Below are 24,514 nucleotides of genomic sequence, written 5' to 3'. Positions count from 1 at the left end.
CTTCAGTGACTGCATCCTGAAACCTGAACCGTCACCTTGCAATCTCTCTCTCGCCCTCTCTCTCTCAGGGTCCTCTTGGTGCCCCAGGCCCCCCTGGAGTCCTCGGCCTAATTGTGAGTACATAAACGCTCCTCAAATCAGATGTGAAGTGAGTTTTGACATGGGTCGCGTTTTGGCCCCGACTGCAGTGCATGACCAAGATGGGACCCATGTTCGACCCTTCCTGGTCCCGTTACGGACCCTGTTGGGCATCTATATGGGGGGCCAACGTAGAACCCAGGGACAGAACAATTGTCCTGCATCAGGAATCGATATGGATCCCGATTTGAGTAGATGGAAACCTAAAGACAGACAGATCTAGGAGATGTGAACTCAAGGTGGAGTAAATGATAGCTAGCCAGCCCCACATTTGGGTATCTAAACTTCGTTAAGACGACAACCCAGTCAGTTTCTAGTCAATAGATTCTTCTCATCCTCTGTCTGCGGGGCTCCACCCACTACCTTTGGCAGAAGGTGGAGTTTTGAAAAATTCAAGCAAGTCCGACGTTGCTTGAAATGTACCGCAGAGGATTAGGAGTGGCTATCGATCCTGATTTGAGTAGCTGGAAACCTGAAGAGACAGAAATGCAGGGACAGCAGACTATAGCTAGGAGACATGAACTCAAGGTGGAGTAAATGTTTGCTAGCAAGTGCGAACAGGAGGTACAGTGTGGGGCGAGAAGTACAGGCCCTCAACCAGTCAAGCCATGACACTGTTCTGAACTGGGCCGGTGACCGAAAGAATGACGGCATCTCCGTTTTTCTTCCTCCAGGGTGACATGGGCCCGGCCGGAGCAGTCGGTTTACCAGGACTGGTCGGACTGAAGGTTAGAATTCAGCTCAAACACGCGTCTCAAACAAAGGCCGAGTCCTTGGGGGGGATCTGTGTGTAACCTGTGTTTCGTGTCTTTTGCCCCAGGGAGTTGCCGGGAATATGGGCGAGCCTGGACTGAAAGGTGATAAGGTGATCTGAATGCTCTTATTGGCCGTTATTCTGCAGCATGTGATGGAAATGCACCCACTCTCCTCCTCCACTGACCGGCCTGTGTTGAGCATGTGCATTCAGAGTTCCCCTTTGGGTCCAAGTGATGTAGAATAATGCTCCTCCAGGTGTTCCTTTAATGTGTGTGTTTGTGTAGCGTTCACAATTTCGAACTGGTGAAGGTTGAAGACCATTACACCCATCAGCCATAACCTTCAAACCACTGGCTTCGGTGATCTGCTTCCTGGGGCTCCTGGGTGTCAGGGGGTGGGTCTATATGTTAGGCAGCGAGTAATCGGTCAGTTCTTAAAGGTGATGAAGCGGTTGAGGCAGGACAAATGGACACTCCTGAGACCAGAAGCACAGGGGATGGCTAGACCACTGGAACATCAGGCAGGTCTTAGGGGGAATACGGAGGCAGTCAGTAAGGTGGTGGTCCCCCTAAGGTGTCCAGATAGCACAGGACATCTTCAGGGATCTCCTGGAGGGTCTCGAGGAGTCCGTGCCTTGCCCCGCTCAGACTTCGGTGGTCGGTGGTTTTATCGTTATGGCTGATTGGCGTATGTCTTGATCAGTTGACCGTCAGTATTAGCAGTCCTCGCTAGCAGTTAAAGGTCACTGTGCAGGACGTAGGAATTCTCCCTGACCAAGAAGCCTCTCTCTACCTCAACCACCTTCTGTTCTCTTTCTCTCTCTCTCTCTCTCTCTCGCCCACCTCCTCTCCTCCTCTTTCTCCTACTCTTGCTCCTTCAAGGGTGATGTTGGGCTTCCCGGAGATCAAGGAGAGACGGGCTTCCAAGGAGACAAGGTGAGTGTTAGGTTGACCGCTCGTTCAGCGCCAATGACCATCTCCTATAAACCAAACATGCTATCACTGTAGGTGTGTGTGTGTGTGTGTGTGTGTCTGTGGACAGGAGTGCCGTAATTTGACTGTATCCGTTTGTTTCAGGGCATTCAGGGGTTGCCAGGGTTGCCAGGTCCACGAGGAAAACCTGGACCTCAGGTGAGCCTCTCCAAGTTGCAACTGCAACCCCCTAGCAACCACCTAGTAGCACCCTAACAACCACTTATTAATCCTTATAGCAACCACCTAGCAACCACTTGTGATGCAATAGCAACTGCCTAGCAACACACAAGCATCACCAGGGCAACTATAACACACTACCACCTGGGATTGCATAGCAACTCCCTGGGATACAATAGCAAACACTAAACAACAGCATGGTAATCACCTAGGATAACAGAGCAAGTACCTAGCAACTCCATAGCAACCAGTAAGAAACTCCATAGCAACCACCATAGTAGCTTCAGGCGTACAATGGCATAGCTAAGCTCTGCTGACTGTGTATGTTGTTCTCTGTGTGTGTGTGTGTGTGTGTGTGTGTTCCAGGGCAAAATCGGAGAGAGGGGACCTGACGGGGTCTCCGGTCCACCAGGTCCTGAAGTACGTCCTAAATCCTAAATGATACAAAATAAATAAATACGCATACAGTGGCATGCAAAAGTTTGGGTACCCTAGGTCCCACCTTTTGCACGCCCATGTCCATGTCCATCCTATGACCGTTCAGTCACATGATGTGTTTACACGCTGAACCCCCCACCCTGACAACATGTGGCTTTTGGTTGAATTCAGGGTTTTCCTGGTGACATCGGACCACCTGGACAAAACGGCCCTGAAGGACCGAAGGTTAGTCGTCAATATGTGTGTGTGTGTGTGTGTGTGTGTGTGTGTGTATGTTTATTACGGGTGTATTACAGTGACGAGCTACAGGCCTACTGCAATGAACCCTCTCAAAGGCCCTTCTGTAAGGTGTGTGTGTGTGTGTGTGTGTGTGTGTGTGTGTTTGTGTTCTATCCACATAGGGCAAAATAGGAGCAAGAGGGTTGCCAGGTCCTCGTGGAGCTGCAGGACTAGAGGTGCGTGATTAAGAGTGAGACACTTTCCCACACTGTCTAGATCATGTCCAATGAGGATGACCCGCCCTTTTCTTATCTGTTACCAGGGAGACGAGGGACCTGTTGGACCACCCGGGCCGACGGGACTAGAGGTGAGCTCCTAGCAGTGGTGTATATATATATATTCAGTATGCCGGTGTGTGTTTGGGATAAAATGGTGAGGGGGGGGGTTTCCCCAAATGTGCCCCATCATTACAGCCCACCCTAATCTCCTTACTAAGCCACATGTACAGCGTACAACCCAGATGTGGCCCATGTTAAACCCATCCTGGTTCCGTCGCTGACCCTGGTGGGCATCCATATGTGAGGTTCCATATGTAAGGAATCCTTCGAAATCTTCAAAATTTCAACTTTACAGGAGAAGGAAAAAACCAGCTGAGCATTCAATGGAAGTCAATGTAAAAAGATTTCATTCCCAGTCAGTTTGGAGCGTTTCTATTGGTCCATTCATTGGGAAATTTGGTGGGAACGTGAAGAACCCCTGTTTGAGTCAAAGGAAGTCGAAAAGTAAAAAACCTACAAGATGTTCTCAGCGACGGGATTCCTCGCCGGGAGTCGTCTGCCGCGGCCTTTCCAGGTCTCCTGGGGGAGCGCCCAAACCATCAAACATGGCTTACATAACATGGATCATCTTCCCCCCCTTGTTCTTCTTGTTTTTCATCCAGGACCAGCATGTCTTTGGCCGGCCCTTGCTCTGGGGTTCTGGAGGCCGGCCATCATTCTTTACTCCTTCACTTCTATTGCTTCCTCAGGTATCTGTTTTCCTCATTCCCTCCTTTCCGTCACTGTCTCTCGCCCTCTCTCTCTCTCCCACCCCCTGTCTGTGGGCTGTAACGCGAGACGTCGGAAGCGGTATTTCATCGCCTTCCAGTGACCACAGTTCTTCTGCTTATGTACTCAACATCTCCACGCTCACACAGTTGCGGGAGGGGGGCGCTGAAACCCCCTAGAAGCCCGTATATCATTAGATTGGTCAATAGTGTGTACGTGTGGGCATGTGTGTGTGTGTGTGTGTGTGTGTGTGTGTGTGCTAGCCAGTTTTGGGATGTGCCTCGACGCAAGTCCGGGAAGTTCAAAAGACCATTGGTCTGAAATTCCAGGTAGAGTTTCCCCGAAAAAAGCTCAGAACACCGGGACGCTTTCTGGAAACTCAAGGTTCTAGAGACTCGGAACGCTGCCTTTGCTTCGGTTCCGAGGAGCTAATATGTCCCTCCTGTCTTCTTTCCTCAGGGAACTGTGGGCAAGAGCGGTTTTCCAGGGAAGGTCGGGCCTGAAGGAGTTAAGGTAAGGTCAGGCAACAACAGGCATGTGAATCATGTTTTTATGGATGCTCTAGAACGTAGAACCGTGCTCTAGAACCGTGCTTATCTTGGTATAGTTAAATAGTGTAAGTGATAAACCATGTTCCTCAAACACTGCTGTTCTGTAGATACAAAAAAGCTGGAAAAAGGGCCGATTCCAAAACCCCAAAACTCTTACATCACAGTCTTCACCACTTTTACCATCCATGCTAAGCTAAACGCTAACCCCAGCCCTCCGCTCCCTCGAAAACAGACTGGACTATCCCAGACTGGAGCTATCCACCCATCAGACGAGAGGCTCAAACTTGACAAGCTAAGAAAATGAGCTAGTCTCCATGCTACGCTAATGCTAACTTTAGTTACATGACTTTTGCCATCCGTGCTAAGTTTAACCCTAGCCGTTTGCTCCCTTGAAAACAGACTGGACTATCCCAGACTAGAGCTATCCACCCATCAGACGAGAGGCTCAAACTTGACAGGCTAAGATAATTAGCTGGTCTCCATGCTAGGCTAAAAGCTAATTTAGTTAAATGCCTTTTACCATCCATGCTAAGCTAAACGCTACCCATAGCCGTCTGCTCCCTCAAAAACAGACTGGACTATGCCAGACTAGAGCTAACCACACGTCAGAAGGGGGACTCAAAAGCGACAAACTGGGAAAGCTAAAGCTGAGGAAACGAGCGAGTATCTGTGCTAGGCTAACAGCCAACCCTAGCCTTCCTCTACCTCGTAAACAGCCTGGACTACCTCAGACTAGAGCTATCCACTCGGCGAGCGAGAAAGCTAAAGCCAGGCAAGTGAGCACTGAGTACTAGGCAGATGCTAGGCTAAAAGCTAACCCAGCTAAAGTCACAGTGACCATGTTGTTCATCCTGAGGTAACGTGACGGGGGGGTAAATAGGCTTGCAAACCATATCTGAGCAAGTTTGCATCCCGACCAACGTCACAAACACACACACACACACACACACTTCTTAAATATTGAGTACATTTTTCTGATTAGCTCCGAACACACACACACACACACCACTGCCCACCGGAGAGGACGGTCCAGTTACACACAATGCACTGTTCTCTCTCTTTTAGGGCGAGCAAGGAGTCACCGGACAGGCCGGGCCCATGGGAGAGAGAGTGAGTGTTTCACACTCTGCACAAAGGCTGGCATACATTCCTGCATTGTGGTGGTGCTGATTTTGTCGAGTGTGTGTGTGTGTGTGTGTGTGTGTGTGTGTGTGTGTGTGTATACACAGGGCCTAGTTGGTTTCGTTGGTCCGGTGGGGGAGCCTGGACTGGCAGGGGAAAAGGTAAGAGGCCTAACCCTCGAACCCTCCAGAGCACTAATGCACGCAAATGCTAATACGTACTGCAGGTAGTGTCTCAGAACCTGGCTTGGTTCTCTAATCAAGGCCTAACTGTGTGCTAACCAGGGAGATCGAGGAGAGATGGGCTTGCCCGGACCACCAGGGGAGAAAGGATCTGAGGTAAGATCCTCACACACACACACATTTCCCGCAAGCATATTAACGTTCATTGCCTTTAATTATCTGCATGTGTGTCTTCTCTCTCAGGGACATCCAGGTACTCCTGGAGAGAGCGGCCCACCCGGCCCACCGGGGCCTCCGGTAAGTCCTAGAGGAACTAAGGACGAACGAGTCGTCTAGGAATGCCAACGCAACTTTGCTAATAAGCTACCGTAAAGATTTAGCACTAGGTGACTACGCAAGTCATGTTGCTTAGCAACAGAACAGGCTAGCAGGACTCCAGCTTTGTCGAACCTTGAAGCCCCGCTAGAGCTGCCCCGTCAGCAGTAAGTGCAAACATCCAACCCTCGGTTGCGGTACTCGCGGCACTCGAATTCCTGAGTTCGGTACTACCCGGAAAAAAATAAATAAATAAACAAATGAATCAACACAGAATACAGAATATGGACAAAAGTATTGGGACACCTGACAGTGACAGAGTCTACTGTCCAGGGAAGAAGGCTTTTTAATAGATTTTGGAGGAGGAGCATAGCTGTGAGGATTTGATTGCATTCTATGTATAGGCTGAAGTCTCACTGCTCTGTCTTTTAGGGCCCCTCTGGATCACGCGGCCCCGCTGGCACTCGAGGACCCAAAGGGAGACGGGTAAGAGAGATGGCTCTGTGTGTGTGAGAGTGTGTGTGAGGGGGAGAGAGAGAGGTATTTCTAAAGTCATAATAGATGTGTTGACATGAAGAGGAGCACGTTCTGTAACAAGCAACACACACACACACATATACACACACACTCACACACATATACACACACACAGGGTTACCCCTAGAGAATGGTTCTCATCTGCACAGCAGCCCTCAACCCCATAAAAATGCAGGATCAACATGAGTTGCTCACACACACACACACACACACACACACACACACACACACACAAACGGAGAGAGAGAGAGAGAGAGAGAGAGAGAGAGCACAAAACGAGGGGGGCGATCAAATGAGAACAGAGGGAGTCTGTGTTTCCATGGAAAAACTGACTAGACCCTCAAAGACTCGCTGCGAAACACCGAGTCGTGTTCTATACGAATCAGTGAATCGCACGCTCCCCAGCCGCATCCCACTTGATTGGTTGACAGGTTAGCTGATCCCTACCTGAAACCCATCAAACGAATCAGTGAGGGGGCAGTGGATTTAGACACAGATTCACACGCGTTTGCGACTCAGCGAGTCAGTTCGTATCACAGATCCAGTTCATGCGGCTCAGATTCTCCCTCCATGGCACAAAGTCAGTCCATGTGGCTCCAATTCATTACTTATGGCACGGGTTCAATTCTGATGCCTCTAATCCGAATCATATGGCACTGATTCGCTTTGTACTGATACAGAGAGTTGGCTCCTCTCACGGCTTTGTTTGCTGAAGCCCCTCCTAGATCTGAACCAGCGCTTCTTAATCGAGCCAGCTCATCAGTTGATGTTCAAGCCCCTCATTAGCTGGAGGAGGTGTGTTGGGTGTTAAGGCGGGAAACCGAAAACCTTAAAGACTTATGGCGGCTCCCGGGTGGCGCAACTGTCTAACTGTCTAAATGCATCCATGTCCCGTCATCCAGAGTCCCAGGGAGCATAACTGTCCTTTAACACGGCCCTCCCTCTCTCCCTTAGCCACTGCCATAGGCTGGAGGCTGCAGCTGACAGCTGTGGCTAATAACGAACAAAGGGTATGACTAGGGATAAGCTAAGCTAAGGCTAATGGACATGCGAGTAAGGGAGGAAACTCAGATAAGGAAACCAAACAGGGGAGAGAGCACACAGGCACCAGATTAGCTTTTAGCCTAGCAACCATTCAGCTCTTCTGCCTTCTCCTGTCAGCATAGCATTAGCTTTAATGGCCTAGCCGAGACGTGTTTGGGCTTCAGGCCTTGGGCTTTAGGCCTAGCCGAGCCTTAGCTTCAGGGCTAGCCGAGCCTTAGCTTCAGGGCTAGCCGAGTCTTGTTTGGGCTTCAGGCCTAGCCGAACCTTGTTTGGGCTTCAGGCCTAGCCGAACCTTGTTTGGGCTTCAGGCCTAGCCGAGCCTTAGCTTTAGGCCTAGCCGAGCCTTGTTTGGGCTTTAGGCCTAGCCGAGCCTTGTTTGGGCTTTAGGGCTAGCCGAGCCTTAGCTTTAGGGCTAGCCGAGCCTTAGCTTTAGGCCTAGCCGAGCCTTGTTTGGGCTTTAGGCCTAGCCGAGCCTTAGCTTTAGGGCTAGCCGAGCCTTAGCTTCAGGGCTAGCCGAGCCTTAGCTTCAGGGCTAGCCGAGCCTTAGCTTCAGGGCTAGCCGAGTCTTGTTTGGGCTTCAGGCCTAGCCGAACCTTGTTTGGGCTTTAGGCCTAGCCGAGCCTTGTTTGGGCTTTAGGGCTAGCCGAGCCTTAGCTTCAGGGCTAGCCGAGCCTTAGCTTCAGGGCTAGCCGAGCCTTAGCTTCAGGGCTAGCCGAGTCTTGTTTGGGCTTCAGGCCTAGCCGAACCTTGTTTGGGCTTCAGGCCTAGCCGAACCTTGTTTGGGCTAAAGGCCTAGCCGAGCCTTAGCTTCAGGCCTAGCCGAGTTTTGTTTGGGCTTCCATTCAGTCATCACAGCCCTCCACGATGCATCGTTAGCATAAACCCGTATCTCAATAACGCTAAAATTACGGTTTATCGTTCAGCCGTAACTGACCAGGCAAAATTACCAGAACTAAGTAAACTTGTTTGGGCTTTAGGCCTAGCCGAGCCTTGTTTGGGCTAAAGGCCTAGCCGAGCCTTAGCTTCAGGCCTAGCCGAACCTTGTTTGGGCTTCAGGCCTAGCCGAGCCTTAGCTTTAGGCCTAGCCGAGCCTTGTTTGGGCTTTAGGCCTAGCCGAGCCTTGTTTGGGCTTTAGGCCTAGCCGAGCCTTAGCTTTAGGGCTAGCCGAGCCTTAGCTTCAGGGCTAGCCGAGCCTTAGCTTCAGGGCTAGCCGAGTCTTGTTTGGGCTTCAGGCCTAGCCGAACCTTGTTTGGGCTTCAGGCCTAGCCGAACCTTGTTTGGGCTTTAGGCCTAGCCGAGCCTTGTTTGGGCTTTAGGGCTAGCCGAGCCTTAGCTTCAGGGCTAGCCGAGCCTTAGCTTCAGGGCTAGCCGAGCCTTAGCTTCAGGGCTAGCCGAGTCTTGTTTGGGCTTCAGGCCTAGCCGAACCTTGTTTGGGCTTCAGGCCTAGCCGAACCTTGTTTGGGCTTCAGGCCTAGCCGAACCTTGTTTGGGCTTCAGGCCTAGCCGAACCTTGTTTGGGCTAAAGGCCTAGCCGAGCCTTAGCTTCAGGCCTAGCCGAGTTTTGTTTGGGCTTCCATTCAGTCATCACAGCCCTCCACGATGCATCGTTAGCATAAACCCGTATCTCAATAACGCTAAAATTACGGTTTATCGTTCAGCCGTAACTGACCAGGCAAAATTACCAGAACTAAGTAAACTTGTTTGGGCTTTAGGCCTAGCCGAGCCTTGTTTGGGCTAAAGGCCTAGCCGAGCCTTAGCTTCAGGCCTAGCCGAACCTTGTTTGGGCTTCAGGCCTAGCCGAGCCTTAGATTTAGGCCTAGCCGAGCCTTGTTTGGGCTTTAGGCCTAGCCGAGCCTTGTTTGGGCTTTAGGCCTAGCCGAGCCTTGTTTGGGCTAAAGGCCTAGCCGAGCCTTGTTTGGGCTTTAGGCCTAGCCGAGCCTTGTTTGGGCTTCCATTCAGTCATCACAGCCCTCCACGATGCATCGTTAGCATAAACCCGTATCTCAATAACGCTAAAATTACGGTTTATCGTTCAGCCGTAACTGACCAGGCAAAATTACCAGAACTAAGTAAACTACGCCTGGACCCTGACCTCTAGAACTTCCTAAAACATCATCACTGAAGGGTGTGTCCTTCAGACAGTTGGTTTGCACTGAAGCTCACGCTGAATCGACCAAAGGTTCGACCACTTTATGGAATGAGCTACAGACAATAGCCACTTACTGACCTCTGACCTACTGACCTACTAGGGTTAGCATCATCAACACCACAAGAGCCACAAGAGTATCAGTGAGGTCCGGTACTGATGCTGGACTCTCCAACTCATCCCAAAAATACTGGATAAAGCTCTTCCTCTCATCGCTCCAGAGAACCCCTCAGCCCAAAGCCCCTCTAGTCCATGGTGGGCATGGTGACCTGCTCCAAAGGTGTGGAAGGATGACCCTCAAATGGAAACGAGAACCATGAGCAGACCTCTCTCGCTCTCACACACACACACACACACTTACAGCGCATCACAACCTGCAGGAGTATGCACAGTTAAGTTGTGTACAACAGCGCCCCCTGATGTCCAAAAGTTTGTGGACACCCACTACTCCAGAGTTGCCATTGAAATCCAGGGTAATAAAAGGGAGTTTGCGTTCCCCTTGCTGCACCAACAGCCTCTACTCTTCTGCAAAGGCCTGGCACTAGCTTATGGAACATTGCTGTGAGGATTTGATGGCTATCGGCCATGAGAGCATTTGTTAGGTCCGGTACTGATAATGGACGGTCAAATGCCATGTCTGAAGGTCATGCTCCTCTGCTCCACAGCCCAGTGCTGCAAGGCTTGGGCATGGTGACCATAAAGTAGCTGAACTCACTCGATAAAAGGAGCGTGTGGATGCTTTTGTACGTGTAGTGTGTGTATGTGTGTGCGCGTGTGTGTGTGTGTGTGTGTGTGTTTGTTTATGTGTGTGTATGTGTTTCAGGGTCCACGGGGGCTAGACGGCCCAGTTGGCGAGGCTGGCACGGAGGGGAAAAAGGTATGGCGCATGATCCTATAAGGGTGAGGTCAAAACCAACACAGCGGTCACTGATAACCAAACCTGCCCTCTCGTGTCTGTGCTCATCCAACAGGGTTTCGACGGACCTCCTGGAAAAATCGGCTTCCCTGGAGACCAGGTAAAAAACTCAAAGCTCAAAATTAGCGAAGATATATATATATACATAGTAGCATGCAAAAGTTTGGGCACCCCAGGTCAGTAAAAAGAAAGTTACCTGATTTCCAAAAGCCTCAAACCTGATCTCCAAAAGCCACAAATCTGATCTCCAAACGCCACAAACCTGATCTCCAAAGGTCATGAATCTGATCTCCAAAAGCCATGAATCTGATCTCCAAAGGTCATGAATCTGATCTCCAAAAGCCATGAATCTGATCTCCTTAGGTCATGAATCTGAACTCCAAACGTCATGAATCTGAACTCCAAAGGTCATGAATCTGATCTCCAAAGGTCATGAATCTGATCTCCAAAGGTCAAGAATCTGATCTCCAAACGTCATGAATCTGAACTCCAAAGGTCATGAATCTGAACTCCAAACGCCACAAACCTGATCTCCAAAGATCATGAATCTGATCTCCAAAGGTCAAGAACCTGATCTCCAAACGCCACAAACCTGATCTCCAAAGGTCATGAATCTGATTTCCAAAGGTCACAAATCTGATCAATAGTGGTTCTGGGGATTGGATCAGCTCCAATGGCCCTGTTCGTAGGGTTCTAACGCACAGGCAGTCCAGTGTATCCGGTGCTCCGCACACACCGCTGTTCTAGCGGGTTCCTCTCTTCCTTCTGTGCAGGGTAAAATCGGAGAGCCTGGAGAAGTGGGGCCGAAAGGATTTCCGGTACGTTCGCTTACCGTTTACGTCCATGCATTTATTCACTGCAAATAAGGTTCCGCCTCGTCCACTTCATAAGGAACCAGGACTGACCCTGGTTTCCTATCCAGAGCAGTTCTTTCATACATGATGTATTTCTCCACAGGGGATCCAGGGGCCTTCTGGGGCTCCGGGAGCCAAAGGAATCGCAGGAGAACCAGTGAGTTCAAGCTAAACTATAGCTCTTCATCTGACAGCACCTTAACACTTTAAACACTAAGGGTCCGTATGCAGGCCCGTACTCTACGTCACCAATGCCAGGTCAGGTTCATAAGTATTTGGACGTGCCCTAGAGTAATTCTAGGACAGCTGATAAGCAGGTTCACGACCAGGTGAGGCCTGTTCCCGCACTATTTTAAGGCCTGGAGTCGATTCCAAGTGTTGCATCGGTTTACGATAGCTGTCAAACATGGCGGAGGTACTATTATGGGCCTCTGTTCCACTGCAGGGCCAAAGGATTACTACTAGGGCCCCGCCGTACCGCTCCACACCGGGGCAGAACCTGTTAAACTGGCTAATGCTTCTTTTTCCGTTTGCTGTGCTGCTAAACTGTGACGAGCCCTGTAGCCAGGCAGTTCTAACGCCGTGGTATCAGTGCTGGACAAGCCCAGCAGCCGGATCACGCTAATGCCACGGTAGCCAGACTGTGCTAATGCTGGAGTAACAATGTTGGACAAGCCCAGTAGCTGTGCCATGCTAATACTGCAGTAGTGATGCTGGAGGAGCCCAGTAGCCGGGCCATGCTAATGCTGCAGTAGCGATGCTGGACGAGCCCAGTAGCTGGGCCATGCTAATGCTGCAGTAGCGATGCTGGACGAGCCCAGTAGCTGGGCCATGCTAATGCTGCAGTAGTGATGCTGGACAAGCCCAGTAGCCGGGCCATGCTAATGCTGCAGTAGTGATGCTGGGCGAGCCCAGTAGCCAGGCCATGCTAATACTGCAGTAGTGATGCTGGACGAGCCCAGTAGCCGGGCCATGCTAATGCTGCAGTAGTGATGCTGGACGAGCCCAGTAGCTGGGCCATGCTAATACTGCAATAGTGATGCTGGACAAGCCCAGTTGCTTTAGCCATGCTAATCCCTCCTACTGAGCGGTTTAGTACGTTTAGCTGACCGTGCTGGGGAAACTGGGCTCTGCATGTGCATTACACATGAGGTCTGTTTGGTGGGTGTGGTTTACTGATGTTGTTAATGTCTCTGTCTTTAATAAGGGACCCCCAGGAATACCAGGAGCAACAGGACCTCTCGGAAACATTGGCCCGAAGGTAAGTCTCCTCCTTCGCATGCTCCCCTCCGGAGTGATGCATAGCAGTTCAGATCTAAATGATGAGGCTAATTAAGCGACGTCTCATAGAGCGGCTCTGTGGTCATCCGTCAGCCTATAATAAGACTCTTAATTAGATGTAATGAAGATAATAGATTCTCTGCTATCGCTCATTTAAACGGAGGGATTTCATCAGGACTGATTACAGCAGCAAAGACAACATGGACAACGGCCCGAGTAGACCAGACTGTTCACAGATATCAGATCAGCATTGGGTTGATGGGATAGCTTCAGGTTAATGAGGTACTGTTTAGTTCGGCACATTACTGACAGACCCATAATCAGCTCTGCACATGTCTTCTGTCTCTCTTAGGGGCCACCAGGGAAAGTGGGAGACTCTGGAGTTCTGGGAGAACCTGGGGAGAAGGTAGAACTGCCTCTACAGAACATCTCATACATCTCAGTATATACCCTATTTAAGTACTGATTCTATCTCAGTGTATATCCTATTATATACTGATATACCCTATCTGAGGATGTCTACTGTTTCAGTATATACCCTATTTGAGTTGATTCTCTCAGTGTATACCCTATTATATACTGATATACCCTATCTGAGGATGTCTACTGTTTCAGTATATACCCTATTTGAGTTGATTCTCTCAGTGTATACCCTATTATATACTGCCATACCTTATTTGAGTATGTCTACTGTCTCAGTATATACCCTATTTGAGTTGATTCTCTCAGTGTATACCCTATTATATACTGATATACCCTATCTGAGGATGTCTACTGTCTCAGTATATACCCTATTTGAGTTGATTCTCTCAGTGTATACCCTATTATATACTGCCATACCTTATTTGAGTATGTCTACTGTCTCAGTATATACCCTATTTAAATATGGATCCTGTGTCAGCATATAACCTATTTGAGTATGGATATTGTCTCAGTATGTACCCTTATATATACTGATATGCCCTATTTGAGTATAGATAATCTCAACGTATACCCTATTTGAATATGAACACTGTCTCAATATATATCCTATTTGAGTATGGATACTTTCTCAGTATATAGCCTATTTGAGAAAGGATACTGTGTCTGTTATTTATACTGTTATTTCAGTATGGATACTCTCTCCGTATAAGGCCTAATCAACTAATGTGTACTACAGGCGCAGTATATACCCTATTTAACTATATACCCTGTCGGAATAAGAATGCTGCGGTACAGACCCTATTTCAGTGGGGATACTAACCCAGTGAGTCCTCGTTTATGGATAGAATCTCAGTATATACCCTATTTACATATGTCTACTATTTCTGTATATACCCTATTTGAGAATAGATACTCCATCAGTGTATACCATATTTGAGTATAGATACTGTCACACTATATACCCTATTTGAGTATGAATGCAGTGAAGGTATAGACCCTATTTTAGCGAGGATACTAACCCAGCAAGGCCTTGACCCTATTTGAGTAGGTCTACAATCTCAGTATATACCCTAGTTAAATATATACCCTGTCTGGATAGGAATGCAGTAAAGGTATAGACCCTATTTCAGCGGGGATACTAACCCTGCAAGGCCTTGACCCTATTTAAGTATGTCTACGATCTCAGTATATACCCTAGTTAAATATATACCCTGTCTGGATAGGAATGCAGTAAAGGTATAGACCCTATTTCAGCGGGGATACTAACCCTGCAAGGCCTTGACCCTATTTAAGTATGTCTACGATCTCAGTATATACCCTAGTTAAATATATACCCTGTCTGGATAGGAATGCAGTGAAGGTATAGACCATATTTCAGCGGGGATACTAACCCTGCAAGGCCTTGACCCTATTTAAGTATGTCTACGATCTCAGTATATACCCTAGTTAAATATATACCCTGTCTGGATAGGAATGCAGTAAAGGTATAGACCCTATTTCAGCGGGGATACTAACCCTGCAAGGCCTTGACCCTATTTAAGTATGTCTACGATCTCAGTATATACCCTAGTTAAATATATACCCTGTCGGGATAGGAATGCAGTGAAGGTATAGACCATATTTCAGCGGGGATACCAACCCAGCGAGGCTTTGACCCTATTTGAGTATGTCTACGATCTCAGTATATACCCTAGTTAAATATATACCCTGTCTGGATAGGAATGCAGTGAAGGTATAGACCCTATTTCAGCGAGGATACTAACCCAGCGAGGCTTTGACCCTATTTGAGTATGTCTACAATCTCAGTATATACCCTAGTTAAATATATACCCTGTCGGGATAGGAATGCAGTGAAGGTATAGACCATATTTCAGCGGGGATACCAACCCTGCAAGGCCTTGACCCTATTTGAGTATGTATACGATTTTAGTATATACCCTAGTTAAATATATACCCTGTCTGGATAGGAATGCAGTGAAGGTATAGACCATATTTCAGCGGGGATACTAACCCTGCAAGGCCTTGACCCTATTTGAGTATGTCTACGATCTCAGTATATACCCTAGTTAAATATATACCCTGTCTGGATAGGAATGCAGTAAAGGTATAGACCCTATTTCAGCGGGGATACTAACCCTGCAAGGCCTTGACCCTATTTAAGTATGTCTACGATCTCAGTATATACCCTAGTTAAATATATACCCTGTCGGGATAGGAATGCAGTGAAGGTATAGACCATATTTCAGCGGGGATACTAACCCTGCAAGGCCTTGACCCTATTTGAGTATGTATACGATTTTAGTATATACCCTAGTTAAATATATACCCTGTCTGAATAGGAATGCAGTGAAGGTATAGACCCTATTTCAGCGGGGATACTAACCCTGCAAGGCCTTGACCCTATTTAAGTATGTATACGATTTCAGTATATACCCTAGTTAAATATATACCCTGTCTGGATAGGAATGCAGTAAAGGTATAGACCCTATTTCAGCGGGGATACTAACCCTGCAAGGCCTTGACCCTATTTAAGTATGTCTACGATCTCAGTATATACCCTAGTTAAATATATACCCTGTCGGGATAGGAATGCAGTGAAGGTATAGACCATATTTCAGCGGGGATACTAACCCAGCGAGGCTTTGACCCTATTTGAGTATGTCTACGATCTCAGTATATACCCTAGTTAAATATATACCCTGTCTGGATAGGAATGCAGTAAAGGTATAGACCCTATTTCAGCGAGGATACTAACCCAGCGAGGCCTTGACCCTATTTGAGTATGTATACGATTTCAGTATATACCCTAGTTAAATATATACCCTGTCTGGATAGGAATGCAGTAAAGATATAGACCATATTTCAGCGGGGATACTAACCCAGCGAGGCTTTGACCCGGCTGCTTTTGTTTTTATTGTCCTGTTACTGGTACCGAGGGCAGACTGTGTTGTAATGACAGGGTGAATCCAGCTTTGAAGAGCGCTGCTAAAACTCTATTTGTGTTTTAAATAGAGCTCCTAAAAAGAGGCTAATGTTAGTCTGTGCTAGCCAGCGCTGCCATTACAGAGACCCAGTTTACCGATCGTAATGCCAGTTCTGCTCCCACAGCGGGCTTCTGGTGGAGGTCTGGTGGACAGGACTCAGACAGGACTCAGACAGGACAGAAACGTGTGTGTGTTTTACTCAGCGTTGTGTTTCGTGTCGTTTCGCTGCAGGGCGCGGCGGGAGCCGAAGGGAATGCCGGCGCTCCGGGCCTCATCGGGCCGAGGGTGTGTGTGAGCTTCATTCGTACATGTATGGGTTGTGTACTGTTTATGCGTCTGTGATGTCTTCAGATAAACTGTGTGTGTGTGTGTGTGTAGGGAGAGCCGGGTTTGGAGGGGGAGGCCGGTCCTGCTGGTCCTGACGGCACTAAGGTACGCACTAAGGTTCCTTCACTTTCTCGCCATTCTGCCTCGTTAAACACACAACAGCTAATTAGCGAGGCCTTCCCGACGAGGAAACACACCGATCTCTGCGGCACCGAGGCCCGGAAGGAACCCAGTTCATGTTAGCTTGGCGCTAAGAAAACCATAATAAAGTAGAAGGCTACTAAAGAGGTCAAAGCTAGCCGTATAATAAACAGGCCGATAGCCGGGCCGTGCTAACGTGGTGACAAAGGCTCAATATAGACCCTATTTCAGAGAGCAGCACTGTTAGCTTGGTGCTAAGACAATACCAAGACCCCATAGAGGCGCTAGCAGAAATGAGTATGGCAGCATTAGCATAGGAGAAGTACTGAAGGCTACTAAAGAGGTGAAAGCTAGCCGTATAAAGTACCTATATAATATATATTTAATTACTGAAAATATATATTCTACACATCTGACACAGAATAAAATATAGATTTAATAAAATATTTTAAATTATTTAAAAATTCATGATAAATGTTGTATATATTTTTTGTGTTGAAATTGTGCCTAAAATATAAATCATGCTTTATTATTAATAGTGAACATTTTATATATTTAGTATAATTATTATTCTGAATTGTTTATTAAAATATATATATTTATTTAAATAACAAACATATGAGATGCGAGAAACCTTACCCTGAATTCTAGAATGACCCACTTCTAGGACCAGGAAATCATTATTCATTATTGAATGCCATTATTATTATTATTATTATTATTACTTTCATTATTATTTGTAGGTGAAGCTCATGTCTGAGCACCTGCATATCTAATCTGTCCAGTCCTTAGGGCTTTTTTGGCTGACTAGGGTGGCAAGCAGCCAAACGGCCTATATAATAATTAAATTATGTAATAATTTCAACAATTACATCATTAACAATTAAATTATGAAACTAAACTATGTAACAATTAAATTATTAAACTATGTAACAATTAAATAATGTAATTAAACTATGTAACGATTAAATTATTAAAATAAACTATGTAACAAATAATTAAACTAAACTATGTAATAATTAAGTAATCAAACTATGTAACAATTAAATCTTTAAATAAACTATGTAACAATTAAATGATTAAACTAAACTATATAATGATTAAATAATCAAACTATATAGCAATTAAATAATCAAACTATGTAACAATTAAATGATGTAATTAAACTATAACAATAATTTTTTTTAAATAAACTATGTAACAATTAAATAATGTAATCAAACTATGTAACAATTACATTATTAAAATAAACTATGTACCAATTAAATGATTAAACTAAACTATATAACGATTAAATAATCAAACTATATAGCAATTAAATAATCAAACTATGTAACAATTAATTTTTTGAAATAAACTATGTAACAATTAAATAATGTAATTAAACTATGTAACAATTAAATAATGTAATTAAACTATGTAACAATTACATAATTACACTATGTATTACATTATTAAACTATGTAACAATTAAATAATGTAATTAAACTATGTAACAATTAAATAATGTAATCAAACTATGTAACAATTAAATTATTAAAATAACTTATGTAACAATTAAATGATTAAACTAAACTATATAACAATTAAATAATCAAACTATGCAACAATTAAATTATTAAACTAAACTATGTAACAATAAAATAATCAAACTATGTAACAATTAAATCATTAAACAAAACTATATAACAATTAAATAATCAAACTATGTAACAAATAATCAAACTATGCAACAATTAAATCATTAAACTAAACTATATAACAATTAAATGATGTAATTAAACTATGTAACAATTAAATAATCAAACTATGCAACAATTAAATTATTAAACTAAACTATGTAACAATAAAATAATCAAACTATGTAACAATTAAATCATTAAACTAAACTATATAACAATTAAATGATGTAATTAAACTATGTAACAATTAAATAATCAAACTATGCAACAATTAAATTATTAAACTAAACTATGTAACAATAAAATAATTAAACTATGTAACAATGAAATTATATGTAATAATTAAATTAATCGTCCGTCTAATTTTAGGAGTTTTCCTCTGTATCTTTTGCCAATCCCGAAGGTAGGAAATCCCGACCCAGTTCCACCCTAGGCATTATCAGCCTCCATCACGAGACGGCATGCCTGACCAAATGGGAATCTACCCCTTTGCCCTCTGCTGGACTTCAGATTTCAAACCCAAAAAAATAAAAAATGATGACATCACTGGAGCTGACTCGCCACCGACCCGTACAAAAGAGAGACAGTTATTAAGAATGTAACTTACCTGGTGCTCCTAAAGGAGTGGGGGCGCTGGGGAGAGGGGCTTCTTCTGGAAGGTTAACCTAGAAGGGGGAAACGCCCGCCGATAAGCCCAGGATAAGGGCTTCAGCCGCACCGCTGTACAGCAACATGGCCCTGAGAGTAATAAGACCAGTGTTAGAACTAGCAAGAGCTGAAACCCTGTAAGCTACGCCCAATTGACAAAAGTATTGGGACACTTACACATTGTTCCATCTGCAAGCGCTCCCTCTGGGCATCCGCTAAGATGGAAACCACTGGAAGAGAGGGAGCAGGGTCTGAGGGATCAGCGGGGTCCTCTTCCTCGTCCTAGAGGAGCGGAGATCTTCGAGGGTGGAGGGTCTCCAATAGTGGGTTACAGGATTTATTTACTGCTCACACTTTGCTCTTCTTTGATGACCTTCAGTGGATTTAGCTGTTCTTTTTAAAGCCCACAGCCCGAAAGCCCCCTTTGGGGGAGTGTGTGTGTGTGTGTGATGGAGGACGGTGTGTTACGCTGCTTCACTCCTGAACAAACACAAAGGCTACATGCCTTACAGGAGGGTACAGCAGCTGGTACTGAACCAACACCCCCCACTGGTACTTTCTCCTAATGCAGTGGCTTCCTTAATGTTTATATGCACTGTTTGGACAAAAGTATTGGGACGTTCCATTCTAAACCTATAGGGATTAATAATCTGGAGCCTCTAACAGCAGCAGGTTTGTTGTACGGCTTGTTTGTCTGCTGAACAGGGGGAGAAAGGGGACATGGGACAGGAAGGTGAACCCGGCATGAGGGGCGACCCCGGAATCAAGGGCAAGGAGGGACCACCAGGCGACCCCGGGCTTACTGGCGTCAGGGTGAGGGCATATACACGCACACACTTGCCAGATTGTTGAAGTAATATGTGTGTGTATATACATATACATATATGAATGCTTACCTGTGTGTGTGTGTGTTGCATCTCTTTCCTACTCAGGGTCCTGAAGGAAAGCCAGGGAAGATGGGAGAAAGAGGAAAGCATGGCCTGAAGGTCAGTAACTCACTACGCTGGAGTGGTGGTGCACTGTTCTACTGTGCAGCGGCTTTCATGACCACCTACAAACACTGTAGCCCATCTGTTAGCATAGCTAGAGCTAGCTCTTCATTATTCTACCCAGCCTGTTGTGCTCACTCAGGCTCCGGCTGATGATGGCAGGCAGCATGACCCGGGATTCGAACCGACGGTACCCGGGTCAAAGTGCCAGCACCTTATTAGGTTGGACCGTTCGGACACACTGGACCCTCTCTAGCTCTTCGATGACTGCCCTAACTTTCCCCTCTATCTTCGCTGTGACCCACAGGGCGCAAAGGGCAACATGGGCCACCTGGGTGAGACTGGAACAGTGGGGAAACTGGGGCCTGTCGGAACCACCGGGCCCAAGGGGTCGAGAGGAACCATCGGACCTGTGGTAAGGAGAGTGAAAGAGTGGTAGGAGAGAGAAAAGGAGAGAGCGAGAGAGTGTGAGAGAGAGAGTGCACACTTCGAAATAAGGGTGCTACAAAGGGTCCTGCAGAAACCGAGAGCATGATTGCAGCTCAGCCCGTCAGAGTTGCCGTGTCAAATGTTCGGCCCTAAAGACGATCGGTCCGAAAGCTCATCCAATACATTTGACTAGAGGAGCTGTGTCCACAAACATTTGGCTAAAATGAGGGGCAGCCAAAACACAAACTACACCGCTGGTTCTATGACTGCGGGCCGAACGTAGAGGTTGTAGCTCAAAAAATGTGACCTGCAAAGGAGTTTTAAAAGTTTACGGACACATTTCAATGCAATCCTATGAGAGTGTTTTGGCCACAATCATTTTTTTAGAATCCTCATCCACCAAGAAAAAAAGAACTGTCAGGACGGACATGTCAGAGATGGAACGGTGTCGATCGGGGTCCTTTACCCATTTAAACTCAATTTCTACTGTCAAACATGGTGGTGGTAGCATCACCCTCAGGCTTAATCAGTCACACAGCGGTGCAGGGGCTCTGCTCCGTACCTCAGTCCGTATCTCAGATGACGTGTAGGATTATGGTCGGTTGAGGAGTTAAGTGGACATTCTCTCATTCTGGTGTTCCCTCAGGGTGCTCCTGGACGGATGGGTCAGCAGGGGGAAACGGGCATCGCAGGGTATGAGGTGAGGAGGACCCACCGTACCTTCTGACCCACAGATACACTGAGACACCACCTCACACTCATTTAAGCTCACTCACCCATTTATGTCTCTCTCCCTCTCGCTATAGGGTCACCAGGGGCCAACAGGTCCTTTGGGGCCTCCAGGACCAAAAGGTGAAAAGGTAAAAAAAAAAAACACTGACCTTTTAAACCGACACACACACACTTTCCCATCCAGTCTGATGAGAGTATGGGCCGGGTTCTTCTCAGTTCCGCTGTGTTTGCTGTTGCTGTTTAGGGCGAACAGGGGGATGATGGGAAAGCCGAGGGTCCTCCTGGTCCCCCTGGACTCAGAGTAAGTCACCCTCTCCGTTTCTCTGTTTGGAGCCGTATAGGCCTACTGTTACTACTACTAGTAATGCTCTGCGTGTGTGTGTGTGTGTGTGTAGGGTAGAGTTGGAGGCCGAGGAGAGCGAGGGGAGCCAGGAGATCCAGGATACCCAGTGAGTTCATACTTAGTACATACACACTCCTATCAGAACATTATGACCCCCCCCAAAAAACGGGCAGGTACCCAGCGAACACGCCCACTGGGCCTGTATGGGTAGCCCAACTGGGAACCCCCGCAAATGTTGGCACCACATACGGATAGGTCAGTGCTGGCACCCGGAGGGGTCAAACATGGGTGCCATCTGGGCTGTATACACTGCATACGGGGTCTAGATGGGACCCATGTGAGGTTGGGGTGGGGTCCATTTGGAAAGCCCCACGTTCCACCCATGGGAGCTTCACAGGATGGGTCAGGACGGGCAAAGCGAAACTCTTGCTCAACTGTTCACCGGTGATGTTTTGATGCCTAGGGTCAGCAGGGGGTGGACGGCCTTAGAGGAAAAGCTGGTGCACCTGGATTACCGGTGAGTTCCACTGCATAACACCCCTGCAGAAATGTGACATCTATATACGCCATCAAATCCTCACAGCAATGCTCCTCTAGAATCTAGTAGAATCTGGCATTCTTCCCTGGACAGCATCCATAACAGTTACTCCAACAGAAGCAGGATACACTCTTACGTTCAGAAGGAACAGTGAATGAACATGTGTCCCAATACTTTTGTCCAACATTACATTCATATTTAATCAAATTTCTTTCCCGTTCCAGGGTCATCCTGGTCCTCGTGGACAACAAGGCCCAAAAGGATCAAAAGGCGAGCAGGTAGGACTGCCATTCACACTGAGCAGAGTGTGTGTGTGTGTGTGTGTGTGTGTGTAACTCAGCACATTTGTTGTCTTTCTTTGTTCCTCTAAAGGGTCAGAAGGGTAAACAGGGTAAACAAGGAGAACGTGGAACCAGAGGAACAGCGGTGAGAACCTCAACCTCAGATGTGTGTGTGTGTGTGTGTGTGTGTGTGTGTGTGTGTACAATTAACGGTTTGCTATACTACACTCTCTTGCTGACCCTCCATCAGGGTACTGTTGGACTGCCCGGTCCGAGAGGCGTGGTCGGTCGGGAAGGGCAGGAGGGCGTCCCTGGGGCTGACGGCATTCCGGGGAAAGACGGGAGTAAAGGAATTCCGGTGGGTGGTCTTCTACTGCTTCTCATAACTGCGCTCTGACCCCGGCTGCCAGCCATGCTACAGCGCCCCCTGGAGCCGAGAGGATCAGTGGCCCTTGCTCAAACGCCCAACAGTGGCAGCTTTAGCGAACAGGGGTATCGAACCCACCACCATGTGAACAATACGTCATCACTGCCTGCCTCTCTCTCTCTGTTCTACAGGGCGAGCAAGGAGACGATGGCGACGTCGGTCTCTCGGGGAAGTCCGGTGCTCGGGGGAAAGCCGGTGTCCCAGGGTTGCCAGGAGATCAGGGTTCGTTCGGCCCAAAGGTGAGAGGCCTCTAATCTCCTCATGCACTTGCTCCCCCTTTCTCGGATGTTGAGGGCAGTGACGGTAACATGAGGATAATCAAACTCTCTCACCCCACGGCAGGGCGAGCGAGGTCTTCCGGGTCACTCGGGCCCTTCGGGGAAGAGAGGCTTTAAAGGAGTGACGGGCCTGCCAGGATCTCAGGGGGACCAGGGCCCCAAAGGACAGCCGGTGAGTAGCGATGCCGATGCAGTGCATTTTACAAAATTAGGGTGTCCACAAACTTTTGGGCAGAAGCCAGGATAAAGTGCAGGTCTGTGTTTGTTTCTTTATTTAAATTATTGATCAAGATATAAAATAAGAACATTAACATTTTTTAAAAAAGGACTTTTAGTTTGTAATTTTCTCAGGAAGGAGTTGCAGGACTTTCTTAGGACGGTCTTGGTGGATGAGGCCCCAGCGCCCTTTCAGGGAGTTTTTACCAAAGGTCAAATCCCTTGGGAATTTAAGCTCATGGATACATGAACATGGAGACACAAACACACACACACACACACACACACACACACACAGATGTGCAGGTTTACCATTAAACACCAGTCACGGATGAAACGTTCAACCAGGCTAAGCTTAGTATTACAAAAGGTGTGTTTACTTTTATCATTTTTTACATTTACATCACATTTCATACATATTGATTGATGTTACAGTGTAATCATTAAATAATTATTATTAAATGATCTATAAATAATTTAAATCATATATTAAATAAAATAAATAAAAACAATTACTGACAAACAACAATTTTTTTTTAGATTTACAGATTTGCAAGTTTACAATTACTCAGGATTTGTTTTAATAACAATTTCTGTGATATTAAATTTTCATAATTGGTTGGGGTTTGTTGATTGTCATTTTGTATAGTTTATTATATACATATATATATCTATAAAATGTGAAAATAAGACATAAATGAATGACAACATAAATCAGAAAACACTGACACAAATAAGGAAATAGGAAAATAATTAAAATCACTTAAATAATAATTAGACAGAGAAAAAAAAAGTCAAATCAGATACACGTTTTCTGCCCCTGGTGGATTGTCTGTGAACTGCATGCAGGAGACAAAATAGTTTGTCTTAATCATTTAAAAAGCCTGCTCTAAGCAATGCAAAATAAAAGTCCTTTATGCAAATTAAAATTGAATTTCTTTTAATTGGTCAGTGTTTGATGACTGTTGTTTTGCACATTTTATTTCAAGAGTAACAAAACGAAAAAAAAAAAAAGAAAGAAGCGAAAAAATTAATGAAAAAAAATCTTTACATACAAATGTTATGCTAATTAAAGCAAAACAATGCAATATCAAAATTCTAAGAAATGTTTTATTATTATTTTTATTTATTTATTTAGGTATTAATTTTGCCATGAAACGTGCGTGTGAACACTAAAACCGATACAGACTTGCATACCTGCACACACAGCAGCACCATATACAGCACCGATAGGCTGGGAGGCAAGGCCTTATTGATGGGGTCGCAGCAGCCGATGGTGCACGGGCTGCTTCTAACTACAACGGGGGGGTGGGAGAAGAGGTCAGGTCATACTTACACATCGGCACGTTCACCCACATCGTCTCACACACACACACACAC

General features: G+C 46.2%; 1 protein-coding gene across 2 annotated transcripts in view; it reads left to right on the top strand.

Moving 5' to 3' along the window:
- col27a1a (collagen, type XXVII, alpha 1a) overlaps window positions 1-24,514 on the top strand; it is a 71,827-nt gene that overhangs the window by 37,096 nt on the left and 10,217 nt on the right. For both annotated transcript variants that reach the window (XM_072662623.1, XM_072662622.1), the window contains exons 14-49: window positions 69-113; window positions 813-866; window positions 959-1,003; window positions 1,776-1,829; window positions 1,971-2,024; window positions 2,412-2,465; window positions 2,655-2,708; window positions 2,885-2,938; window positions 3,025-3,069; window positions 4,208-4,261; window positions 5,365-5,409; window positions 5,529-5,582; window positions 5,706-5,759; window positions 5,847-5,900; window positions 6,351-6,404; window positions 10,469-10,522; window positions 10,617-10,661; window positions 11,335-11,379; window positions 11,519-11,572; window positions 12,623-12,676; window positions 13,049-13,102; window positions 16,335-16,388; window positions 16,482-16,535; window positions 19,607-19,714; window positions 19,834-19,887; window positions 20,198-20,305; window positions 20,966-21,019; window positions 21,126-21,179; window positions 21,296-21,352; window positions 21,447-21,500; window positions 21,858-21,911; window positions 22,157-22,210; window positions 22,305-22,358; window positions 22,464-22,571; window positions 22,772-22,879; window positions 22,983-23,090. In XM_072662623.1, the coding sequence (XP_072518724.1) occupies window positions 69-113; window positions 813-866; window positions 959-1,003; window positions 1,776-1,829; window positions 1,971-2,024; window positions 2,412-2,465; window positions 2,655-2,708; window positions 2,885-2,938; window positions 3,025-3,069; window positions 4,208-4,261; window positions 5,365-5,409; window positions 5,529-5,582; window positions 5,706-5,759; window positions 5,847-5,900; window positions 6,351-6,404; window positions 10,469-10,522; window positions 10,617-10,661; window positions 11,335-11,379; window positions 11,519-11,572; window positions 12,623-12,676; window positions 13,049-13,102; window positions 16,335-16,388; window positions 16,482-16,535; window positions 19,607-19,714; window positions 19,834-19,887; window positions 20,198-20,305; window positions 20,966-21,019; window positions 21,126-21,179; window positions 21,296-21,352; window positions 21,447-21,500; window positions 21,858-21,911; window positions 22,157-22,210; window positions 22,305-22,358; window positions 22,464-22,571; window positions 22,772-22,879; window positions 22,983-23,090 (2,163 nt within the window). The remainder of the gene's footprint in view (window positions 1-68; window positions 114-812; window positions 867-958; window positions 1,004-1,775; window positions 1,830-1,970; window positions 2,025-2,411; window positions 2,466-2,654; window positions 2,709-2,884; window positions 2,939-3,024; window positions 3,070-4,207; window positions 4,262-5,364; window positions 5,410-5,528; window positions 5,583-5,705; window positions 5,760-5,846; window positions 5,901-6,350; window positions 6,405-10,468; window positions 10,523-10,616; window positions 10,662-11,334; window positions 11,380-11,518; window positions 11,573-12,622; window positions 12,677-13,048; window positions 13,103-16,334; window positions 16,389-16,481; window positions 16,536-19,606; window positions 19,715-19,833; window positions 19,888-20,197; window positions 20,306-20,965; window positions 21,020-21,125; window positions 21,180-21,295; window positions 21,353-21,446; window positions 21,501-21,857; window positions 21,912-22,156; window positions 22,211-22,304; window positions 22,359-22,463; window positions 22,572-22,771; window positions 22,880-22,982; window positions 23,091-24,514) is intronic.

This window comes from Salminus brasiliensis, chromosome 18 (assembly GCF_030463535.1).
Source record: "Salminus brasiliensis chromosome 18, fSalBra1.hap2, whole genome shotgun sequence".
Classification (NCBI taxonomy): Eukaryota; Metazoa; Chordata; class Actinopteri; order Characiformes; family Bryconidae; genus Salminus; species Salminus brasiliensis.
This window is presented reverse-complemented; position numbering and strand designations above follow the sequence as displayed.